This window comes from Bombus impatiens, unplaced genomic scaffold, assembly GCF_000188095.3.
Source record: "Bombus impatiens unplaced genomic scaffold, BIMP_2.2 scf_0526, whole genome shotgun sequence".
In the NCBI taxonomy this organism is placed as follows: domain Eukaryota; kingdom Metazoa; phylum Arthropoda; class Insecta; order Hymenoptera; family Apidae; genus Bombus; species Bombus impatiens.
The window spans coordinates 411,967-437,095 of record NT_176945.1 but is presented as its reverse complement, the minus strand read 5'-3'; the positions used below and the strand labels follow the sequence as shown (position 1 = coordinate 437,095).

At 28.7% G+C, this 25,129-nt stretch overlaps 8 protein-coding genes across 9 annotated transcripts; 4 read left to right on the top strand and 4 right to left on the bottom strand.

Annotated features, from left to right (window-relative positions):
* Window positions 1-374: 374 nt before the first annotated feature.
* Window positions 375-2,190, bottom strand: LOC100743753 (esterase OVCA2). Its single transcript, XM_003491204.4, has 5 exons — window positions 1,809-2,190; window positions 1,546-1,705; window positions 1,248-1,442; window positions 999-1,139; window positions 375-934 (listed from the first exon to the last, which is right to left on the bottom strand). The coding sequence occupies exons 1-5, from the start codon at window positions 1,833-1,835 to the stop codon at window positions 795-797; spliced, it is 663 nt and encodes a 220-aa protein (XP_003491252.1). The 5' UTR covers window positions 1,836-2,190; the 3' UTR covers window positions 375-794.
* Window positions 1,915-4,438, bottom strand: LOC100745665 (piggyBac transposable element-derived protein 4-like). Its single transcript, XM_003491220.3, has 2 exons — window positions 2,205-4,438; window positions 1,915-2,060 (listed from the first exon to the last, which is right to left on the bottom strand). Exon 1 carries the CDS (start codon window positions 4,304-4,306, stop codon window positions 2,456-2,458), a length of 1,851 nt encoding a protein of 616 aa, XP_003491268.2. The 5' UTR covers window positions 4,307-4,438; the 3' UTR covers window positions 1,915-2,060; window positions 2,205-2,455.
* A 327-nt stretch (window positions 4,439-4,765) lies between these two features.
* On the bottom strand, window positions 4,766-6,475 carry LOC100743510 (cysteine and histidine-rich domain-containing protein). The gene is made up of 4 exons (XM_024369109.2): window positions 6,150-6,475; window positions 5,437-5,999; window positions 5,126-5,314; window positions 4,766-5,048 (listed from the first exon to the last, which is right to left on the bottom strand). Exons 1-4 carry the CDS (start codon window positions 6,226-6,228, stop codon window positions 4,857-4,859), a joined length of 1,023 nt encoding a protein of 340 aa, XP_024224877.1. The 5' UTR covers window positions 6,229-6,475; the 3' UTR covers window positions 4,766-4,856.
* Window positions 6,476-6,708: 233 nt separating this feature from the next.
* On the top strand, window positions 6,709-10,414 carry LOC100745543 (ADAM 17-like protease). The gene is made up of 13 exons (XM_012388153.3): window positions 6,709-7,142; window positions 7,269-7,508; window positions 7,594-7,715; window positions 7,839-7,989; window positions 8,060-8,262; window positions 8,340-8,534; window positions 8,607-8,745; window positions 8,822-8,976; window positions 9,082-9,162; window positions 9,237-9,445; window positions 9,538-9,776; window positions 9,849-9,964; window positions 10,049-10,414. Exons 1-13 carry the CDS (start codon window positions 7,085-7,087, stop codon window positions 10,355-10,357), a joined length of 2,217 nt encoding a protein of 738 aa, XP_012243576.1. The 5' UTR covers window positions 6,709-7,084; the 3' UTR covers window positions 10,358-10,414.
* Window positions 10,415-10,753: 339 nt separating this feature from the next.
* Window positions 10,754-14,948, top strand: LOC100743390 (isoleucine--tRNA ligase, cytoplasmic). The gene has a single exon (XM_003491201.4). The coding sequence runs from the start codon at window positions 10,906-10,908 to the stop codon at window positions 14,653-14,655; it is 3,750 nt and encodes a 1,249-aa protein (XP_003491249.1). The 5' UTR covers window positions 10,754-10,905; the 3' UTR covers window positions 14,656-14,948.
* A 144-nt stretch (window positions 14,949-15,092) lies between these two features.
* LOC105681040 (transmembrane and ubiquitin-like domain-containing protein 1) lies at window positions 15,093-18,021 on the bottom strand. 2 transcript variants are annotated; one of them, XM_012388149.3, is made up of 5 exons: window positions 17,903-18,021; window positions 17,005-17,322; window positions 16,632-16,929; window positions 16,144-16,542; window positions 15,093-15,991 (listed from the first exon to the last, which is right to left on the bottom strand). In XM_012388149.3, exons 2-5 carry the CDS (start codon window positions 17,300-17,302, stop codon window positions 15,961-15,963), a joined length of 1,026 nt encoding a protein of 341 aa, XP_012243572.1. In that variant the 5' UTR covers window positions 17,303-17,322; window positions 17,903-18,021; the 3' UTR covers window positions 15,093-15,960. The 2 variants fall into 2 exon arrangements, with proteins under 2 accessions (XP_012243572.1, XP_024224876.1); XM_024369108.2 differs by lacking the exon at window positions 17,903-18,021 and adding an exon at window positions 17,535-17,552.
* A 412-nt stretch (window positions 18,022-18,433) lies between these two features.
* LOC100743270 (programmed cell death 6-interacting protein) lies at window positions 18,434-22,730 on the top strand. The gene is made up of 15 exons (XM_003491200.4): window positions 18,434-18,668; window positions 18,990-19,105; window positions 19,257-19,384; window positions 19,495-19,773; window positions 19,851-19,952; window positions 20,032-20,254; window positions 20,332-20,455; window positions 20,524-20,701; window positions 20,769-20,930; window positions 21,019-21,162; window positions 21,236-21,451; window positions 21,547-21,696; window positions 21,767-21,908; window positions 21,986-22,174; window positions 22,255-22,730. The coding sequence occupies exons 1-15, from the start codon at window positions 18,463-18,465 to the stop codon at window positions 22,359-22,361; spliced, it is 2,466 nt and encodes an 821-aa protein (XP_003491248.1). The 5' UTR covers window positions 18,434-18,462; the 3' UTR covers window positions 22,362-22,730.
* A 352-nt stretch (window positions 22,731-23,082) lies between these two features.
* Window positions 23,083-25,127, top strand: LOC100743030 (alpha-2-macroglobulin receptor-associated protein). The gene is made up of 7 exons (XM_012388148.2): window positions 23,083-23,388; window positions 23,525-23,666; window positions 23,739-23,909; window positions 23,992-24,102; window positions 24,191-24,302; window positions 24,422-24,578; window positions 24,656-25,127. Exons 1-7 carry the CDS (start codon window positions 23,188-23,190, stop codon window positions 24,857-24,859), a joined length of 1,098 nt encoding a protein of 365 aa, XP_012243571.1. The 5' UTR covers window positions 23,083-23,187; the 3' UTR covers window positions 24,860-25,127.
* Window positions 25,128-25,129: the final 2 nt, after the last annotated feature.

The window sequence follows — 25,129 nt, the reverse complement described above, 5'->3', positions numbered from 1 at the left end:
TAAACTAACAATATTTTAAAAAAATTAAGGTGTCACTATAGTGCAATAAGTTAATTTAATTACTGTTTTGTATACATTCAAGCAGGATGTTATTAAACAATGTTTGATACTGTAGGCAGTTTTAAGAGAATTTGAATAACAAAATGTTAACATTTATAAATATACCCTACTACAATGGTAGCCCATATAAATCTACATATCTTGGAATTAAACATAATAAGTAATCAAGCATATAAACCAAGGCAGTTGATATCTACTTAAACATTTAACTTGCTATACATAAAACATATACATAACGTAACATAAACATGGAATCATAAAGTTTGTATGAAAGTATGCATGAATAGTTAAGCCAAGCAATTAACACATTCTACTTTAATAAACTGAATAAGGCACTATTTAATACATTTTTAATACACATATAATTTAAGTTTCCAAATACTGAACGTTTAAAATTTATAGTGCCTTTTATAAAACAATTAAACAATTTTTAACCATATAGGGATTAATGTAAAACGATAAACAACTATGTATTACTTCATAAAATCATCTTGATTTGTTATGTTCTTGCTCTCTTATTTCAATTATCATATACAAGTTTAAATATAAAATGTTAACAAATCTCATCTCTAGTGCATAAAATGTACAATGTACAATGTTTACTTATAATTAATTTGAATAAATTTACTAATATCGCTCAATAGTACTTATACTTTAGAATAGACTTTCATTATTGTATAAACTATACTCTTTTTTTTTTATATATTCACGTAATGTAGAATATGTAAACATTACTAATTATTTTTGTTTTTATTTAAGAACATTTCCATAATAAATTCTTTATAATATTCTTTTTTACTTGGTATATAATGACCACCTTCATGTGTTATATTTGTCTTATTTATAAACATTTCACTAACCTCCTCTGCCATTTCTATAAAAAAAGAGGATATGAAACAGTTGTTAATTTTATTAATCCACTAAAAAATATCTTTTACCTGTTGGTATAACTTGATCAGTCTTCCCATAAATATGTAAAGAAGGTATGCTTATTTTTCCATCATAATATATTCCATGAGGTATACATAATGATTTGAATCCAGATATAATAATTGCAAACTCAAACTTTATCTGCAACACTACAAAATAATTAACAATATTTAATTTATATCCCACTAAATTAATTATATTTAATTTAATCCCATTTTATAATTACTATATTTGTTTAAGTGTATATTTAGACTTACAATTCTTTTGTTGCATAAAACAAAGTAGAGTAGCAAATGCTGCACCTTGTGAAAAGCCTAAAATGCCATCAAAAGGACCAAATTTTTGAAATGCCTCTTTTATTACAACTATACTTTCTTCAAAACCTACAGCTAAATTGCTTGGAACAACTGCTTTAAATATGTGATCTTTCGTATTGAACCACCATCCATATGCTATAATATTGAAAATATTTATTTTCTAATTATAAATACATTAGTTATAAACGCATCACATTCAATATTTAATTTAATTCGTAAAATTCATAAAAAACAATACCATCTTCTTCTGTATCGATATTAAAGTTACTTCTCATTGGAACTTTATGTGGAGCTCTTAAAAATGTAAAATCAACCTCTTTTTTAAATCCTTTTCTTAAAGAGCCCAATTTTGTTTTAAAAATAACATCTGATTGAGCATATCCATGAATTGCAAGTATCTAAAATATATATAAATACATATATATAAATATATTATAAAGAATATTTTTATCTATATACATACATATATACATACTAATATTAATGATATTAATTTCTTACTCGCAACTTAGTTGTTGAATTATCCATAATGACATTAATAAATCATTTAATTAATATCAAATATGGGATATATATTTAATTATATATAGTTTTTATATATTTCTTATTAAGTTAAAAAGGTTATAAAACACGACTTTTTAAATGTTAATCGAAATGGTTAGAAACAATTTTATTTCATTCATAATAAAATAATTACAAATTAAAATGCTTTCCAAATAAATTTATTTGGTTGACTATAAGTGACTATTGACTCTGTAAAATTATAGAAAAGAATATAATATATAACGAAGTTAGACAACATTCAAACGCTTAAAAACTAGATTAAGTTCAATTTGAACTATACAATCTAGTTAACTGATCAGTTACTGGCTTACTGACTGGTTCTGGTTTACTGACCACTAGCGGTTCAACAGCAAACGCACGTCCGACCGGCTGCTCAGGCGCAGATTCTCCCTGGCGCCGGCTCTGTTTCGGTTTAGACTGTCGGGCGGGAGTATCTGTGCTTTTCGTATGCTCAGATAAAATTGGCCGCTTTTTGTTACTATAGGATAATTAAATTGAATAAAATCTTTTGTTTCCATAATATTAATACTAAATTATATTTATTTTATCTATTACAACGGTTTTTAGTTCAAATGTGAAATAGTTTAATATTTTTTTAAAGTATGATATCGTTCGAAACAGTCGCCTTTATGCAGTGGAACATTGCAAAATTTACAAACAAAACATGTTCTGCTTCTTTTTTTTTGAACTGCACAAACTCTGCATTGTCTTTGGGGTTTTAAACTTCGACCGCTTGTTACTATATTTATAAGTTTATGTTTTCCATAATTCGACAGTCTTCCGGGATGATCTAATCTGGGTGCTCTCCTTGTGGGTTCGGAATTAGGTAGATTGTCATCTTGCTCCGTACAATTAGTTTCACCATCTTCTATCCACGAAACTGCGACTTTGTGCAAGAAATTCTTGTACGTAATATTTTTTCCGTTTAGGATTGTGTATACTCTAAATGAATTAAAAAGTGCACAGTTGATAAAAAACATTACAACCCGTTTAGTCCATTTTTTTGTTTTTCTAAAAATGGAATAATATGCTAGATATTGGTCCGCGCGATCTACGCCCTTCATATATTTATTATAATCTATGATTGAATTAGGCTTTTGTATTGGGACGTCTGATCTTTTACTTTTACTTCTGGATTCCATTAATTGTGCAGAATGTATAGTTGAGATCATATTGACATTTCTTCTGCCATTATTCCATACTTCTAACAAAATTTGATGATTCCTACGAAATTCGTACTGACCTCTTGAAAGTTGTATTGTTTTCAGTGATCGAGGAAGACCTCTATTTTTTCGAATGGTTCCGCACACTCGCACTTTATTTTTCAAGAGAATTCTAGCCATTTTTACACTGTTATAGTAGTTATCCTGATAAATCTGGTGCCATATGTTCTTATACGGTTCAATAACCGCAGTGTCTTCTAATTTTTTGCCATCAGCAGCATACACATCAAAGTTACATACGTATCCTGTGACAGCTTCAGACAGTACTCTCACAAGTATTCCGTATTTTGTAATTTTTGCGGGATTATACGTTTTAATGGATAGCCTACCTCTCCACGGAATTATAGACTCATCCAAAGATAATTGTTGACAGGGTTTATATACATCGTTAAATTTTCGCCTAAAATAATCAATAACAGGCTGGATTTTAGCAAGCCTATGTGAATCGTGAGGAATGTTGTCATTGTTGCAAAAATGCCAGCTCTGCATTATTTGCACAAATCTGTTCCTGCTCATTACTTGTGAGAAAAATGGAGTTTCTATACTTGGATCAGTGGACCAATAGTCGTAAAGAACGTCCTTTTTTATTTGTCCCATTAGAACTATTAGCCCTAAAAACTTCTTCATTTCCGGTACCGTTATATCTGTCCATTTTTTCGCTTTTGATGGAATTTTATATTTTTCCATAACCTGATAATGATATCTGTTGGATTCCCTCACCAAGTGCTCGAAAAAGTCATCTCCAAAAAATAAATTGACATTGTCCGTCACACTTTCTGCGGAACTTGGCATAATTTTTAGGCCGGGGCTACCTTCGAAAGGTTCCAAAATTATTGCTTCGTCGTTCGTCGACCATATATCATCGTTATTTTCAACGTTATTTGCATTGTCTTCAACGTTATTTATCTCATCATCTTCTGAATCACTATATCTTGGTGGCAATACAGAACCTCGCTTCCGAATAATTGTATCACTGCCATCACTTTCGTCACCACTATTACTTCTTGAATAACTGTCAGGACAATCTGACAGATCATCTAAATAAAACTCTCCAATACCATTCTTTTCGTTCATCGCGAACGGTAAGTTTTTCGAATTGGTATAAAACTGTGGGAGCTTACAAAGCAACGCAACTGACGCAACTGAGCAAGGTACCTTAGTACTAAATAACAAATTACTGCTCATATAATGAGAAAGATTGTTTATCGCCATGGCAACCGATTAACTATAGGTAGGCTATAGGTTGGTAAGCTTCGACGACAAAAAGCCGATTAATAGGTTATCGGTCGGTAAGCGTCAGCGGCAAAAACCCGATTAATCGGCTATCGGTCGGTAAAATGTTAAAAAATAAGAATATATAAGAAAATAATATCAATTTTATCAAAAATGTAATTTATGAACATTTAATTAATTTATGAAATTGTTTCAAATTTTATGTTAAGATTGCCTTAAACTAAATTAAAACACGGAGTAAATTAAAAATGATTTATTGATATTAAAGAAATCATAAATAAAACATGAGAAGTCATAAAGGTGCCATATTTCTTTTAAATATGAATTTTAATAATAAACTTTTTAAATAGTTTTTTACTGAAAATAAAATGGATATTAAGTATTCATTTTCTTTAAAAATGATCCCATTCATGTCAAAGAAACAATATTATATATCTCTTATATCATTAAATAAAAGTATTATCTTTAAAAATAAGATAGGTACATAATTTACAATGATGTCCTTAATGAATTATTTAGATATGAATGTTTAAAGATCACTAAGATCTACAGCTTCAACTTGTGCACTAATATTTTCGTCATTTTGGCTATCTTCTTCAGTTTCTTCTTCAGTTGCTCTAGGAAAATCCAGCTTTGCCCATGACCCAAGTTCTGCTTTCTTTAATTTAATCTCTACTTTAGTAGGAAGCATATTGACACTGCTTTGTGTAATATCAACAATCTATAAGAATGAAATTTTACAGAAGTTAATATTTCGGAATTGTTTCAAAATATTATGTAAAGATTTTAAATACATACTCCTCTTAATTCTAAATCAAGATTATATCTAGAGTTTTCTTCTATGAAGAACAAATCTACAGTTAATCGTATAGGATTCAATTTAATAGATGATTGATCTGGTTGATATTTCTTAGCATAAACTGAAATTACAACAAATGTGCCTGTTTGATGCCAATCCATTCTGCATTTAGCCCTCTTACTATTATTATTCTGAAAAATAATAAATTATTTTTTACGTAGCAAAGTTATCACAATATTTAGATATAGTACTAAAATCTATACCATTGAAAGACATAAATAAAATATTTTCAAAATAAGAAGAAACATACTTTAGAAATCCATGTGTGCTTTCCTTGTGCACACCCTGGTTGTTCTAAAAATGTAGAGAAGTCTGTGGTTTTCTTTTGACAACAAGACCAATATTTCATTCCTTCGTGGAAGATAGGAACACCAGGATGATGATTACATACTTCATCATCAGAAGCAGGGCCATTGTATGTAGCCTTACATGAATTATTCTTGCAACTTTGTCCAATTTGAACTTTACTTTCACATATGTTTTGTGATATATTAGAAGTTAATCCTTTAATTTGTTCTAATAAAGCAGGTGACACATCTGGCATTAAATTGACTTGTGGGGTTTCAAAAGGAGGCCTTTCTAAAGCAGATCCATTGCTAAGAGGTTGAGCAATTACTTCAATTATTTCATTCCATTTTGATTTATCAACAACAGGCTTTTCTGGCTCTGCTGGTTTAATATTTGAATGATATGATTTTACACATCCCTTGATATTTAAAAATTCCGTAAAGTCTGTACATTTCTTATTACAACAAGACCAACCTTTATAGGCATCATGAAATACTGGATACCCAGAGTGGTAAATACAATCTCCTGAAAAGATGACAATAACAATAGTTGTAAAGCATTTTGCATGATAATATTTCTAACCTAACTATTAATAAGGAAAACAATTAACCTCTGAAACTATATTATATTTCCAAATTTTCTAATGTAGCTTAATATACCTTTAGTATAACATACCTTCCTTATTATCGTTCGGATCAAATTTTTTGCCACAGCCACGATTATAACAAGGCAATAAATTTTCTTCCTGCGACATTTTTAACTTTATCTTATTTTAACTTAGTTACACACGTTGTATAGGATCACAAATACGAGTACGTCAAGCGTATAAGTTACACCGAGTACACCGAGTAACTAGTACACACTGTAAACCTTTCTGTTTTTACAATTTCGAAAAACTTCTAGCATGTTCTAGAGAATCCCAACTTGTTTTTAAATAAATCATTTGTAGAAAAAATTAGAATCAATTGCAATCACACTATACAATACACATATTGCCATGAAAAATATAATAATAAGACAGATGGACTAACATTTATAACAATTATTATGCAGCTTTAGCAAATTAAAGAACAATTTTTGTCAAAAGATTACTTACATTGTTCAATATGAACCTCAATTTGTAGACAGTATTTCATCAATAAAAAATGTAATAAACATTCGAAATGTAATAAAATTGATTAATTAAATTTAAACATTGATTTTATTATCTTCTTCATGTGCATTGTATTACAGTCATTATTTATTTTTGTCAAATATGAAAGACATAATAAATTGACATTCAACTTACTTACACTACTTTATTGATAAATTCTCTTCATATAAAAAAGTGATATCTTTCTTATATTTGAAACTTTACATAGTTACAATTGATCACCACTGAGTGAATACATTTCGAAATCAAGCAACAATTCTATGTATTCTATATTTTAAGAAAAACTGTTTGGAGTGTGTATCGAGATTTGAGAACGTAACATAAATAATGCGACCAATGCAATCTAATGTATAACGATAAAAAAATGCCTTTACTATGAATCATAATCTTTAAAGTATTATTTTAAGTGACTATTATAATAAATAGAATTCAATAATATGTGACATTTTTAACAAATATGGAACTTCAAAATATATTTCTAATATATTACGTTTTATTTACTGTACAAAACACATGTAAGTTTTTTTATCACATATCAAAAATTATATATTTAATTTTATAATACATTAAATTATTATGTATCTTATTTTAAACTTATACAATTTAATATAATATCCAAATAGTAAAATACGCTTTTTCAGATGGTCTTCATAGAAATTTAAAGTATTATGAAACTCTTCATATATCCCAATTGCAACATAACATTGTAAAACGGGGTATTCAGCATAGTTACCATCCTTATAATAAAATAAACGAATTAGAGTTTTACTCCCATGGACGATACTTTCGATTAATTTTAACACCAAGAAGAGAAGTTATCCATTCCAAATTTAAAGCATATGAAGTAAATGGTAATGGAGAAGAGAAGACTATACATTTAGGTAAAATAGTATCAATATTTATAAATATATTTCTTAAGTTTCTAGAATAAGTTTCATAAATGATTAATAACTTATTTTATTTAAGATCATGAAAGCTTTTATCATGGACGAGTATTTGGTGAAATTGACTCTCATGCACAAATGCATATTGACAATGGTGTTCTTACAGGCAGCATTACAATTTCCGATGAAACATTTCACATTGAGGCATGTAGATTAACTACATGTAGATTAACATGTAGATTAACTTAAAGAATTAATCTTTAAGTGGTATATTTCAACATAGCTAATAGAATTTAAATTACAATTTATTTTTGTTATCTATTATAGCCATCTTGGAGACATCTTCCTCATTTAGGGAATGAAACAATGATTATTTATAAATCATCAGATGTTAAATTAAGTTGGGAACATTTTGAACATGGAGAAGGGCATACACATGGTGCTCCCAAAACTTGTGGATATGTAAAAGAGGAATTAGGTCAATTTATTGTCTTAAATGGGAATTATATTAGAGAGTATTATATATTTATATAAAATTTATATTGTAGACATTTCGGTAAATAATGAGGAAGAGAAAGGGGTAGAAGAAAAGTCTGATTCTAAATCACATGAACATTCCAGGGCAAAGAGACAGACAGAAACTTATGAATATACTCCAACAAAAACAAGATGTCCATTACTATTAGTTGCTGACTATCGTTTTTACCAAGAAATGGGTGCTAGCAGTACAAAAACTACAATTAATTATCTAGTAAATAGTTGCATTACTTAATACAAATATCAAATAATTTGTTTTAGATAATAATTTGTTTTTATATATGTTTTTAGATAAGTTTAATTGATAGAGTACATAAAATTTATAATGATACTTTATGGCAAGAAAGACAAGAACAAGATGGATTTAAAGGAATGGGCTTTGTCATTAAAAAGATTGTAGTTCATAGTGAACCAACTCGTGTAAGAGGTGGTGAGACACATTATAATATGGTTAGAGAAAAATGGGATGTTCGCACATTGCTTGAGGTAAAGCAATTCTTTATTTAAAATGTCATAATTTTAATTAATAATTGATTGGCTTATATAAATTGTACCTAGGTTTTTAGTCGAGAATATAGTCACAAAGATTTTTGTTTAGCTCATTTATTTACTGATCTTAAATTCGAAGGTGGTATATTAGGATTGGCATATGTAGGGTCACCTCGTAGAAACTCAGTAGGTGGAATTTGTACACCAGGTATATTAATGAATATTTTTTATCTATTTATAGACAAATCAATATAAACTTTAATGTTTCATTTTAAATGTTCCAGAATATTTCAAAAATGGTTACACATTATATCTCAATTCAGGTTTAAGTTCTAGTAGGAATCACTATGGACAAAGAGTTATCACAAGAGAAGCAGACTTAGTTACTGCACATGAATTTGGTCACAACTGGGGCTCTGAACATGATCCAGATATAACAGTAACTTTTTTAACTTATTTGTGATTTATCGAACAGTTTTAAAATAATTAGTCTAACAGAAATAGATTAATTCTCATACATTAAACAAATGATATTTTTAAATAGGAATGCAGTCCAAGTGCTAGTCAAGGAGGTTCATACTTAATGTATACGTATAGTGTTAGTGGATATGATGTGAATAACAAGGTACATCTAATTAATATAAAACCAGAATAATATGATGCTAAAAAAATATTTATCATTAATTATTTACGGGTTAGCGTTTTTCACCATGTAGTTTAAGATCTATTAGAAAAGTATTACAAGCAAAGTCAGGTCGCTGCTTTTCCGAGCCAGAAGAATCATTCTGTGGTAATTTACGGGTTGAAGGAGATGAAGAATGTGATGCAGGATTGCTTGGTACAGAAGATAATGATGCTTGTTGTGATAAAAATTGTAAACTTCGTAGAAGTCAAGGAGCAGTTTGTAGGTAATTATCCATTGTTATACAAATTTCTCTCTAATCTATTTTTTGTAGATTAAATATCTTTTCTAAATATTTAATATTATATATCTTTCCAGTGATAAAAATTCACCTTGTTGTCAAAGCTGTGCATTCATGCCATTAGGTGTAAAATGTCGCGATGCACAATATGCTACATGCGAGCAAGAATCACGCTGTACAGGAGCATCTAGTGAATGTCCTAGATCTCCACCAATGAAGGATGGTACAGGTTGCCTTGAAAGAGGTCAATGCAGACTTGGAAAATGTGTACCATATTGTGAGACACAGGGTTTGCAGAGTTGCATGTGTGATACAAGTATGGTTTTTATATACTGCTACAAATAATAATCAAAGATATTATATCTCTATATCACATATTTATTTGTAGTTGGAGATGCATGTAAAAGATGCTGTCGAATGAGTTTAAATGAAACATGTTTCCCCATAGATCCACAAGATATTTTACCTGATGGAACACCATGTATTCAAGGCTTCTGTAATAAGGTATGATTGAAAAAATTTTAGTAATTTAAAAGGATCTTACTACACTTTGTACACGTAATTATAGAACCTATAAAATATCTCTAGGGTATTTGTGAAAAAACAATTCAAGATGTAGTAGAGCGATTTTGGGATATTATTGAGGACATAAACATTAACAAAGTTATGCGATTTTTAAAAGACAATATAGTAGGTGCTGTTATAATTATTACTGCCATTGTGTGGATTCCCACTAGCTGCGTTATTAGTTACATCGACCACAGACGAATTAAAGAAAGTGAAAAAAAGTGGCGTTGGAAGCACACAGATGAACTTATTCACCCAGATGAGCAAAGACAAATTATCCGTATTGGTGGACAACGGCAGAAGATACCCCAAGTTACGCAACAATCGTAAATGTCTTAGCTACGATTATTTCACCACGAACGTGGAAGTGTCGTGGTTTATAAAATTCTAGTCATAAATATCTTCAATTTTTATATTACAGATGGTTTTCATTCATTATGTAAATAAAGAATGTTTTTAACGTAAATGATATCAAAAATAAATTTAATAATATTAATAATTAAGCGAAAATTTTATCTACTTAACAGTAATATATGTATACTTATATAATTTTTCATTTATATATGTATATGTAAAATTTCCATTAGATTTTATTTATATATTGTAAAAGATACCAAAATAAATACCAAAATTTTTAACCAAATTGAATTTCGGAAACATAAAAGAGTATAATTTTTATTCGAATTGTCAATTTGAATGTCATGTTCACCTTTTCAAAAGCACGTGCTACAAATCGTAGCGCTAACCTCTAAAATTTTGTTACGTGTAATTTTGGTAACGTATTTCCTCTGATACATGATACCCTGAACCTCATAATTGCATCAACGTACCAGCCGGTACCAAATAATTTGTGAAGTAGTGTTGAAATTTTCAGAAAAATGATAGAAAAACTTCCGGAGACGATTAATTTTCCAAAAGAAGAGGAGATCATTTTAGAATTGTGGAAAAAGTGTGATACTTTTCAAAACTCTTTGAGGTTGTCGAAAGGAAGACCAAAATATTCGTTTTACGATGGTCCACCGTTTGCCACGGGATTACCTCATTATGGGCACATACTTGCAGGAACAATAAAAGATATTGTGACAAGGTATGCTTATCAATCTGGTTATCACGTGGAAAGAAGATTTGGCTGGGATACTCATGGTTTACCTGTCGAATTTGAAATAGATAAAACATTAAATATAAAAGGTCCTGATGATGTTGCTAAAATGGGTATAGCGAACTATAATAAAGAATGTCGAAGCATTGTAATGAAATATGCAACAGAATGGGAAACGATTGTAGGTAGAATTGGCAGATGGATAGATTTCAAAAATGATTATAAAACATTATATCCTTGGTATATGGAATCCATTTGGTGGATTTTTAAAGAATTATACAATAAAGATCTTGTATACCAAGGTGTTAAAGTAATGCCTTTTTCTACGGGTTGTAACACTCCTTTATCTAATTTTGAGTCAGGGCAGAATTATAAAGATGTTGTTGATCCTTCTATAGTTGTATCATTTGCTATAGTAGATGAACCAGGTGTTTCTCTCCTTGCCTGGACTACTACTCCTTGGACTCTACCCAGCAACCTAGCACTTTGCTGTAATCCTACTTTTGAATATGTAGAAGTTAAAGATCATTCATCTGGTAATGTTTATATTATATTAGAGTCAAGTTTAGAACTTGTTTATAAATCTAAAGATTCTTATACTGTACAAGGTAAAAGGAAAGGATGTGATTTGAAAGGAAAGGTATATAATCCTCCTTTCCCATATTTTCAAAATCTAAGAGAGAAAGGTGCTTTTGTAGTATTAAATGATACATATGTCACAGCAGAGACTGGAACAGGTATTGTTCATCAAGCACCCTATTTTGGAGAAGATGATTATCGGTGTTGTTTGGAAGCTGGTGTCATAACAAAAGATCAGGAAATCGTATGCCCAATTGATAGTTGTGGATGTTTTGTAGAACCAGTACATGATTTTGTTGGAAAATATGTAAAAGATGCTGACAAGGATATCATTAAATATCTCCAGATAAATAAAAAATTAATTCATAGTAGTACTACTAAACACAGTTATCCATATTGCTGGAGATCTGATACACCACTAATATATAAAGCTGTACCCTCATGGTTTATCAGGGTAGAAGCCATAAAAGATAGACTTATTACAGCAAATAGTAATACTTATTGGGTGCCAGATTATGTCAAAGATAAACGATTTGGTAATTGGTTAAGAGATGCTCGTGATTGGGCTATTAGTAGAAACCGATATTGGGGTAACCCAATTCCTTTATGGATTTCAGAAGATGGGCAAGAAATTGTATGTGTAGGAAGTATAGCAGAATTGGAAGAATTGACTAATACAAAAGTAACAGATATTCATAGAGAAAGTATAGATCATTTAACTATACCATCAAACCGACCAGGATGTCCACCTTTACGACGAGTACCTGAAGTATTTGACTGTTGGTTTGAATCTGGATCAATGCCATATGCACAAATGCATTATCCTTTTGAAAATCGGAAAGAATTTGAAGAGAATTTTCCAGCTGATTTTATTGGAGAAGGTATTGATCAAACTCGTGGATGGTTTTATACTTTATTAGTTATATCAACAGCTCTTTTTGGGAAAGCTCCATTTAAAAATTTAGTAGCAAATGGTTTGATACTTGCATCTGATGGACAAAAGATGTCTAAACGTAAAAAAAATTATCCAGATCCCGTGGGAATTATTAATAAGTATGGAGGAGATGCTCTTCGTTTATACTTAATTAATTCTCCTGTTGTAAGAGCAGAAAATTTGCGTTTCAAGGAAGAAGGAGTTAGGGATATTATAAAAGATGTGTTCTTGCCTTGGTACAATGCATTTAGATTCTTAATGCAAAATATTGAAAGATTTGAAAGAGAAGAAAAAATTAATTTTATATATGATGAATCTAAAAAAATATGTTCGAATAATATAATGGATAGATGGATTTTATCTTTTACACAGACATTATTACAATTTTTTAAACAAGAAATGCATGCTTATAAGTTATATACTGTAGTACCTCACTTGATAAAATATATAGATAATCTTACCAACTGGTATGTAAGAATGAATAGGAAACGTATAAAGGGAGATGGTGGTTCAGCTGATTGCCAACAAGCTTTGACAACTTTGTTTTCTGTTCTTTATATAATGGTTCGCGTAAATGCGCCATTTACACCATTTTTAACAGAATTCATGTTCCAACGATTAGTTAAATTACTTTCAGTATCTAAAACTAACATGGATAGTGTTCATTATCAAATGATACCAGAATCTAATTTACAATTAATAGATGAAAAGATTGAAAAGGCTATATCTTATATGCAAACTATAATTGAACTAGGACGTGTTATCAGGGATAGGAAAACAATTCCTGTTAAATATCCATTACCAGGAATTGTAGTAATTCATCAAGATGCTGAAGTATTAAAAGAAGTAGAATCTCTGAAATCATATATTCTAGAAGAACTTAATGTAAAAGAATTAACTGTTACTACAGATAAGGAGAAGTATGGTGTTAAATTGAGAGCAGAACCAGATCATAAAATACTTGGAGCCCGCCTTAAAGGAGAATTTAAATCTGTTACTCAAGCTATTAAAGAGCTTTCTGATGAAGAATTACAAATGTTTGTTGCGAAGAAAGAAATTACTGTCCAAGGTCATAAATTGGAAGAACAAGATTTACGTCTGATGTTTAGTTTCACGGGACCAGCAGCTGAACAATTGTGTAAACAATATGAGGCTCATAGCGAAGGAAATATTTTAATATTGCTAGATGTTACTCCTGATGAAAGCATGCACAATGAAGGAGTGGCAAGAGAAGTAATCAATAGGATTCAAAAACTGAGAAAGAAAGCTCAATTAGTTCCATCAGATGAAGCCATTGCATATTATGAAATACAAGATCAAGATAGTAATTTGGCAAAAGTAATTATCACTCACAAAGATTTTATCGAAAATGCAACTAAAACTCCACAAGAGAATATATCAAAAATGTCAAATGATGCGAATGTAATTATAGAAGAAATGCAAAAGATTAAAGGCATTGACATGAAACTTGTCTTAGTAAAAACTAAAATAGACGAAATTGAAAACAACAAAATAAATGTGGAACCTTCTTTAAAATATGTAAACATTGAACTTATAGGTATAAAGCCAAGATTTGGAGCAACTAGCTGTGTAGGAACTATATTGTTAGAAACTTCTAATTCATTAGTTCCTATTTCTTACAAACAATTAAAACACGAAATTGAGTTAATATTCGGTATTTATAATTGCGCTTATAATTTACACGTCGACAATAAACCAGTATCAGAGGAAACAAATATTTTATCATTACATAAACAAATAATAAAAGTAATGAAAATAGGTTTTACTGAAACTGAAACATCTACAGTATTAAAACAACCAGTTTGTAATTTTATTAATATCAATAGCACATTAGGGAAAGGTACTATTCTCCTGGAAAATCCAAAAGGAAATTTTTGTTTGAATAATACAATGTTAAAAGAACAATTAAATATCTTCTTTAATAAACTAAGTGTTTCTGAACCTATACCTAAAGTGCTAAACGATTTATGTGGGAAGACGCTACAATTAAGTTAACTTCTATTTAAAAGCGATTTTTCATTAATTATTTATCTTTTATTTACGTACCTCATTTTGAAAATGATTTTCAAGGTTTAATAATTCCATTTAAATTTAAATTAAGGCTGGTACTAAATACATTATAAATCATACATTGCATATTTAAATATTAATTCTGGATTGGTGGTAACTTTATTCATGTATTATATTTATTTATTTTATATAAGACTTTATGACTTGTTCAGTTTTTGTAAAGAACAGTATGTAATTGCAACAATTTTATAATTAAGAAATAAACGATTATTATATTATAAACCATACAATATACAAATATACCTTTTTCTATTTAATTCATTTTTTAATATTATTAGATTCAAATGAAAAATAAATTTTTATTTACATAAAATCAATCAATAAACTATAAAATATACTTATGTGAGAAAACATCAAATAAATAACTATTTATTTCGCATTTAATAAAAATCGTGATAGTACCACATAATTTGATTTTTCTATAAACTACTATAGTACAGTGTATTGCAAAAGTAACGATAAATCACTATCTTCAATGACATCATTGTCCGAAAAAGTAACGAATTTTTTTTTCTGGAAGTAATATGAAGTGTATCTTCTAATAAGTTACAATTATGATTGCTTATTACATTATGAGTTATGTATGTACACACTGTTAATGACTTTAATTTTTTTTTTAACAATTCACGTAATGGTACTTAAAAAATGTTATCATTACAGGTAATTTTCATTCTAATGTTAGAAGTTTTGGAAGATTATAAAAGTATAATGATTTTGTTCTAATAACTGTAATTTATAATAGTTACAAAGCATATTCAAGTTTAAGTCACATATAGGTAATGTAAATTTTAAATTCAATAAAAAATATAACGAATGTATAAGTATATAATAAATTTTGCGTTCAAAATGATATAGTGCCATTGCAATTATCGTTTATAATATTTATTATGACTAATTCAACAGTTCAATAACATTTATCGAAAATTAATTTCATAAATATGTCTATTTAAATGAACAGTTAGTAAAATAATAGTTAGTAAAATACTAATCGTCCAAATTTATTTAATGTTATATGTATATTTCCATTTATAATTGTGATATTTTATATAAACCCAAAGAAATTTTCTTATTAAATTAAATATATAAATAAAAATATTGAGCTTAATGCACATAAATTGATTTCAAATTTGAAATGCAACCATACTATCTAAGTATACCTCACCTCTTATTCATGTGAATTCTTTTATACATTGTTAAAAATCACAATAACTCTTCATGTTCTTCTTGATGTCAGGAACCAATGTGTTCAAATGATGTTACACTAAAAAACACATATCGACGTTTACAAAATCATGTTCCGAAGTAATATCTTGATCAGTTTCTTTCTTATAAGTTATAAGTTCATTCAATATTTCTCTTGTCTTGATTGAGAAAGATATTACTAACTAATGACATAATATTAAAGCTACTGACATTGCGAAAATTGCAGTGAGGGCATACAATGCGAGTGTAATACTCGCAGTAAAAAATTGAGCATAATGGTATCGGGAATACCAAGCAAAACCTAACATGACAGTCAAAATGATCACTAATGGTCTACTCAAATCCCATTCGTTATGTACTGAACTAATTCCTGTACCAACAGGAATCTCAGGAAATGATTGAGGATTAAAATATATTGATGACGAATTATCTAATGTTGATGCTTGAGATGGTACAGGATTTGGTCGTGGTTGATGAACCAAACAATGAACTACACAATTGTTATACAAGCCACATTTTTCCAATGTTTGACTATCAGGTTGCAATACTCGACCATTAAAAACTAAACGCACTAATTTTTGTGCATCAAGCTCCGTTTGAAAATGTCTCCTGAAAAATGTAAAAATTCATTATATATATTTCACTTATAAATATTTTTTAACATGAAAAATCTATTTAAAAAAAGAAATAATAGAAACCTCTTAAAATCCCCAAGTAATTCTTTCAGGCTACCAGTAACCATTTTTTGATCATCGTTTATAAACTTTAGTTTTATGCTAATTTCATTAGTGTCTGAAAGATTTTCACATTCATGTTCTATGGGTTCATTACACGTTGATGTTGATATACTTGTCTCTTTAGGAGCGTTTATTTTGGTTTGTTTTTTCAACTTTGTTGCACTATCATTAAATGAATCCATAGCTTCAATAAGTACTTCCTCTGTAGCTGTTGCTTCAGACATTCTATGTGTGTCAGGAGAAATTTCTCCATTTGTGTCTATTGTGACAGACAATAAATAGTTCTAATGTTTCTATTATGTTTTTAGAAGTATTTTTAAATATGACATATCACCTGCAATAGATGGTTCAGGACAACTTTGTGAAGTGCTATTACCATCATCTGTAATTGGTTCTATAGTTTCTTCTTCGGTTACCTCCAAATTTGGAGGTCGTGTAAATGAGCTTGCATTTTGATGAGTAGCTCTAAGTTCAGCAAGACGTGTGCGTGTTCGATGTATTACAAGTACTGTGCGTATTAATGGTTGATCTGTAATACTTGTGGAATACCAGGCAAGCCATCCTACTAAGAGCACAACCACAACAATGCAAAAATCTGTTACTTCATCTCCTACACCTTCGATCAGAGTCATTTCTATGATCTAAAATTAACCTGTATAAATAAATATAAATATATAATAACAAAAATATTAATACCATTACAGAAAGTGAAAAGATTAAATAATCATGAATGATTTATAGTGATTCATAATTCATCAAATATGTTTATATTTGTTATATATATTATGTTTGTTACATGTCAATTGCAATTATAAAATATTACATATCAAAAATACTTAGAATTATATTATTCAACTTTCATACCACATAACAATAATGCTACTTCCTTAAAAATCTTTTCATGCATATATTGATAATGAACAAAAAAAAAATAACCTTGATTTCTCAGTTCAATGTCTTTAAGGTGAAATCGATATTATTTTTTCTACATAAGTTAATATATGGGAATAAAATTCCACAATAAAACGAGTAACACCTTGAACAATTATAATAAATTTGCATTACTTTTTCAATATTTTCTAGAGTAGTAAGCGAATGTTATTATACATTTTAAGGAAGTTTGAACATAGATAGTAATTTAGTAATTTCATACGGTTTACTTTATATCGTAAAGTAAAATTTCCGTTATCCCATATAATTCTTTGCCGTCTTTGCAAATCACTTATTCTTACCTCAATTTATACAAATTAGACAAAACAGAACAAAATTAAAGCTTCACCAAAACCACTTATAAAAATCTCATCTACAAACATCTGGAGATGACGTAGATAATTTATGACAACCAGCGACATATAAGAAGGCGCGAATTCTTTTAATTATTTCAAAATGATATATAATATATAAGGGTATAATTCGGAATTACTTTTTATATTCGTATAGAAATCAAAGTGATATAATAATATGTAACGAGTTACATCATATTAGTACTATATGAACCTTATATATGTAGATACATGTATTTATAAACTTGTTTGAAAAATTAAAAAATAACGTAAATTTATCTATTCCATGCGACATTCTTATCATAAAACAAAATTATATTACTTCATATTTATTAAAAATAAAAAAGCTTTAAAATGTTGTGAAACTTTAAAAGTAGTATAAAATAAATGTCATAGTATTGAATACGTGTAAGATATGCATGTATACCATATACCTCAGATATAAGTATGATGTGTGTATCAAGATATACTATTTTGTTCGATCTCAATCACATGACCTACACGTCAAAATGGCTGAGCTAATTGCGGTACCGTTGAAGAAACCGTCTGATGTTGATGTAATTAAACCACTTACAAATATTATTAAATCAACGTATAATAACGCAAACGATCAAAAAGATTATACGGAAGCAATCGCAGATTTTAGTAAATTAAGGAATAATGCTTTGTGGCGAGCTTTCGAGAAATATGAAAGTTCTTTGGAGGTTATATACAGGTATGACTCATCTTTAATTATTATTTTAATTTTAATTATGACAGTACACTAAAAAATGTGACTACTTTATTATAATCTGCTTCATGAAATTTGCATTTAATACGAAATATTCCAATGAAGAAATTTTTAAAAGCAACCGAAGGTTAGTGATTCGTGATGTTTTATTAAGTCTGCACTTTTGATATAATTTTGATAAATTAATGTTGAAAGATATGCAATTATTATAATATAATGAAATAATATCATTAATAATTAATAAAAATTAATTTCTAAGTAATGACATCTTTTTAAATCAAATTTATGTTTTCTTCTTTTTTCTAGTTACTATGATCAGTTGTGTGCGTTGGAAGGCAAGATACCTGCTCATGAATTACAAATTCCATTTAAGTGGAAAGATGCATTTGATCGTACCATATTTGGTGGAAAACTCAGTTTAAGTAAGATATTTTAAATATGCTTCTTCATAGATTCTTAACTGATTAATAAATAAAGATAAGATAAACCTCTTACTGATTACATCAATATTTTGAATTCAAATAACATTGATTTTGTGATATTTAAAATAATATATGATATTTGATTTTTCAGCAATTAGTACATTAGCATATGAAAAAGTTTGTGTATTATTTAATATTGCTGCTTTGCAAAGTTCAGTTGCAGCAGCACAGTCTTTAGAAAGTGATGAAGGATTGAAACTGGCTGCAAAGTTATTTCAAGTAAATATTTTAATTCCATTAATTAAATACGATATAATTGGAAAATGATATAAATATTCAATTTGCTTTGGTATAAAAAATGATTTATCTAAATATTGTATAAATTTTAGCAATCTGCTGGTATCTTTAATTATCTTAAAGCAAATGTTATGATGGCTATTCAACAAGAACCAACACCAGATATCAGTCCAGAAACATTAGGAGCATTATCTTCATTAATGCTTGCTCAGGCTCAAGAAATATTTGTACATAAAGCAATCCATGATGCTATGAAAAATGGGATTATTGCTAAACTAGCTGCACAGGCAGAAGAACTGTATGCGGATACATTAAAATTATTTCAAAAGGAGATTTTCAGGGCATTTTGGGATAAAGAATGGGTTCCTTTAGTATGGATTTATAATTTTATTTATATGGAATTTATACAAAATATATAAAATAATTGTTTATAACGTAATAATAATAGATTGCAGGAAAACAAGCTGGATATCGGGCAATGACCGAATTTTATCAATCATTGGTATGCAAGAATAACAAGTTAATTGGAGAAGAAATTGCCAGATTAGAGGTAAATCTTAAAAGTTGGTAATATATTAAATATGTAAACATAAAAATAAGTCAAAATTAATTAAAATGCACATTTTTAGCATGCTGTGGAATTGTTTAAAGCTGCTCAACAACGTTCAAACAAATCTCACTTATTCCAAGACTATGCTAACAAAGCACAGAGGAATCTAACAGAAGTAAAAAAGGACAATGATTTCATTTATCATGAAAGAATACCAGATATAAAGTCTTTGGAACCAGTTGGAAAAGCTAATGTTGCAAAACTGTTATCAATGCCTGAAGTTCTTAGCTCTAACTTTAAAGGTTTGTTGTATATAATAACAAATTTAAAGAATGTTCTTTAGTATAATTTCTTTTATATATACATTATATAATTTTAGATCTTTTTGCTGATTTATTACCTGTTAGCGTACATCAAGCATTATCATCTTATGAAGTTCGTCGAAATGAATTAGTTAATTCAGAAATATCTAAATTACGCGAAATGACACAAATTTTAAACGGGTATGATGATTATGTAAATATATTTAAATGCTGACTTTTTATTTGATGTCTAATAATTATGTTTTTAGTGTGTTGGCAAGTTTAAATTTACCAGCTGCTATTGAAGATACAAGTGGAACTGAGTTACCTCAATCTGTATTAGAGAAGGCTCAATATGTAAAAGATGCAGGTGGAATTCAAGCTTTGGAAAATTCTATGAAAGAATTGCCTGATCTATTACAAAGAAATAAAGAACTTTTGGACGAGGTAAAGAAATGCATGGATTATATACTTTTTTTTCGATATAACTTTCTCATCATTACTGTTTTTATAGTGTGAACGAATGTTACAAGAGGAACGTGAGTCTGATGATCAATTAAGAGAACAATTTAAAGAACGTTGGACAAGAATACCTAGCAGTCGTTTAACAGAGCAATTTATTATTACTCTACGGAAATATCGTGAAATTATTAATAATGCTGTATCTGCTGATAAGGTAAACGTGTATGAATATATGCATGGAAGATGACTTGTGAAATAATTATTTACATCAAACCTTTTAAGATAATTATTATATCTTATAGGTTGTTCGCGAGAAATATGAAAATCACAAGGAAAGTATGGAAACTTTAAGTTTGCATGCAAATGATTTGATTAATGCTGTGCCAACTGGATCGGCAGTTCAAGAAACCAATACTGTTGTTCAACTTAGGAAATTAATGGAAGATGTAGGTATCTTACGCAAAGTTATATTTTTTGTATTATTTTTTTAGATTACTTATGCTATTAATTTCTTTTAAGATTGAAACACTAAAAACAGAACGCGATGTTATAGAAAGTGAACTGAAATCTGCTATTACCGATATGAAAGCAACGTTCTTGTCAGCACTTGCAAAAGATGGCGGAATTGATGAACCAAATTTGTCAGTTGAAAGCATAGGAAAAACTTATGGACCTTTACAAAAACAAGTGAGAGATAGCGTTGCTCGCCAAGAACAATTAATTGCTGAGATTCAGGTATGTATAAAGGATTACAAAATTATATTGTAATAATTATTTTGCATATTTACAATATTTCCTATGATACATACTAATTTTAAAAACAATTTTAGATGTGTCATACACAATTTACAGCCGAACAATCTGGTAGAGGTAGTTCAAGAGAAGCAATGTTATGTAAATTAGCAGCTGCTTATGATGCATTTAAAGAATTGAAAGGCAACTTAAACGAAGGTGCTAAATTTTATAATGATTTAACACAGGTAAATAGCTGATCATAATCCTTTCATGTTATATTAGAATTAAAATTTATAATTTCTTATATTTGTATAGTTGCTAGTAGTCTTCCAAAATAAAATATCGGACTTCTGCTTTGCTCGGAAAACTGAGAAAGAAGAACTACTGAAGGATTTAACAACAAATTTGAGCCATACTGGGCCAACTCCAACTCCTAACATTCCATCTCATCACGGAGGTATAGATTAGATTTTTATAAATAATATTGCATGTATTCTCTACACAGTTTATTAAAAAAAAAATTTTAATATTTAGCAACATCCGGACAAAGCCAATCAGGAATAGAACAAAGTGGATCATCGCAATTACCGTATCCTACGCATTTCCAAGGTGGAATGCCTATACCGTATGGACCTGGTCCTACTACACCATATCCCACATATATCTCCCCTCCTATGCCTACAACGTATAATCCATATGCAACAATGCCTTACCCCGCGCAAGGTGATATAAAAAATGCAGAGTCATTCATATTGTTACATGACATTTCGGAATATACTTTATATTTGGAATTTTATTTTTAGGAGGTTATAATCCGTATCAAAATATGCCTCCAGCTCCTTATGGTGGATACGCAACTCTGCCACGTTATGGCGGTAATCAACATCCTCGCCAAGGACATCCGTTTTGAAGAATGAATAATATTTTATATACGTATACTGTGATTGCATAATATAGCATGCGGAATTTATAAGAATGAAAAAAAAAATGTATATGATATAACGTTATGGAAGTTAATGCGAAATACGTTTCAATCTGTCCAATATCGAGCAGTAAAGAAATTATATGTTGAAAATCAATTTTGAAGAAATTATATTCCTTGATTGTTATTGTATTTCATGCAGTTGAATTTTGATATAGAATGTGTTACTACGTAATATGTGTTAAGCTTTAAATGTTGCTTCAGGAAAAGAAAAAAGATTTAAATACGATAATGCTCGTGCAATTTATAAATATATTTTGTAACATAATATATTGTGGTCAATGATTATAATGCCTACAAATCGTAATTATTTCATTGTTACTAAAATTCTAATCTTTCTTGTATTTATAAGCATACAATCCTATGTATTAGCAGTATTTCAATGCATAACAATTTGATGATGTTTTTATTCTTAAATTGTATATGACAATTCTCTGTAACAAATGGAAACAATGTAAAATTTTTAAATGTGATTACCAAGGAACTCACTACATTTACTTTTGATTTTAATAAATATTTATGATACGGCATAATATTTATACATATACTTTTTTCCTCTCAATTAAGAAAATAAACTGAAAAGATTCTGAAATAGAGATTATTTTCCTAATGCATATGTATATATTTCTGCAAAAGCCTATCAAATGAATCTGTATATGTCAGAAGATGATTATCTGCATATGTCAGCAAATGATCACATACCTAATTTTGTATTCTATACGGAAGTAGACGAAGTTGTTGAAAGTGAAAGATTATGGCATTGTTAAGCAGGACCTTTTTATCAATAAGTTTATGTGTTCTGTTATTTCATATAACTGCTGCATTTAGTAAATATTCTGTAGAAGCAAATAAACCGAAATATGAAGATCCTTTACAATTCCCAACCTCTCTTCGTGAATTGGACAAACCATTTCGTATGGCAAAATTAAATGTACTATGGGTAAAAGCGAAAAATGTAAGAATTAATATATTACAAAGATATATTACTAATATATTTAAAAATATATAAGTAAAAATATATATATATATATGTAAAGATATATTATTAATATATGTAAAAATATACACATACAGATTAATTTTTTTTGTAGCGGTTGACAGATACAAAACTGCAGTCAATATTCAGTGATCTGAAAATCCACGATAAAGAAGAAATTGCGTATAAACATTTTAAGTCTGAAGGAAAAGATCCGAATGGTGAAGAAGAAGCACGTTTAAGGAAAAAATTAATTGGTAATCTGGAACAAAAGATGACTTTAATATATTTATAACATGTATTTTGTATTGAATTTTTGTTTTTTAAAGGAATTATGAGCACTTATGGGTTATTGGAGTACTTTGAAGATACAGAGAACCCAGAATTATTAAAGAGACATAAAGCTTTAAATGATGGTAATAATTATATTTCCAGAGATGTTTTTAAAGATAGCAGATTAAACAAACTGTGGGCTAAAGCTGAATTGGCAGGCTTTTCACGTAAGTGCCATGTAAGAGAACTATTTACATTTTTAATCTCAACATTGTTTAATTGTACTTAATAAACATAATAAAAATATAGATGAAGAACTACAAACTCTAAAGGAAGAGTTTCAACATCACCAAGATAAAGTGGATGAATACATGAATCTTTTGAAAGATGTAGAAGCTGGTGATCCAGAAACATATAAAAGTTAGTAATTACATTATATGTATATTATAAAATACAATAACTGAAAGTAAGTAAAATAAATTTCATATTTGTCATTTCATATATACAGACAGTCTACATCATAAACCAGAGAGTTGGAATGAAATAGATCACAAGGAAGAAATTTCTAACAAGATTCCTGAAAAAAAGTTAGATTATTTAGAAAAAGCATCTTTACTTAGGTATGGATATTGCACATATATAATTAGTATTACAAAAATATAGTGGATATTTCACTACTTTTGAACATATAATTTAACTTTTAAATGTATAATTGAATTGAGTAAATGTATAATTTCAGAGGAAAACATTTGGAAATTAGAAATGGATTTGATCGTTTGGATAGATTAACTGCAAAAGGACCAAATCATAAAGAATTTATAGAACCAAAAGTTCAAGACTTATGGCGTATTGTATTAAAATCTCAATTTTCTCCAGAAGAACGTGCTTCGTTAAAGGTATTTATATACACGTATAACTATTGGTATTTTATTTCTATACTTGATATATTATTGATATTGTATTTTATTATTAGGAGGAACTGTTACACTATGAAGGAAGATTGTTGAAATTGCGTCATTTACACACGGAAGCTGCTTTAGAAGCCGCACGTCAAGGAAAACCGTATGATGTAGAAAATTCTACTATGGAACATCATATTAAAAAACACTCGAGAACTGTTCAAAAGCTTCATGCAGATCTTGAAACAAGGATTTTGCAAAGACATTCTGAACTATAATATACATATCAACAAATTTACACAAATATTATTATTACTTTTATAATAGTTTAATTGTAACTAAAAGTTATTTTAGTAGTTTTAGTAGAGATATTAAAAAGTTTTTATACGAATTTGAGATTTACAAAGATCTAATTTGAAAATTGTATTATTTTATATTGCATGTACATGATATATTTTTAAAAATAATTACATACATAAGAGAATATTACATAAATAATTTATATGATTTTATCATGTTTACAATAATAAAAGTTATATTATCTAATT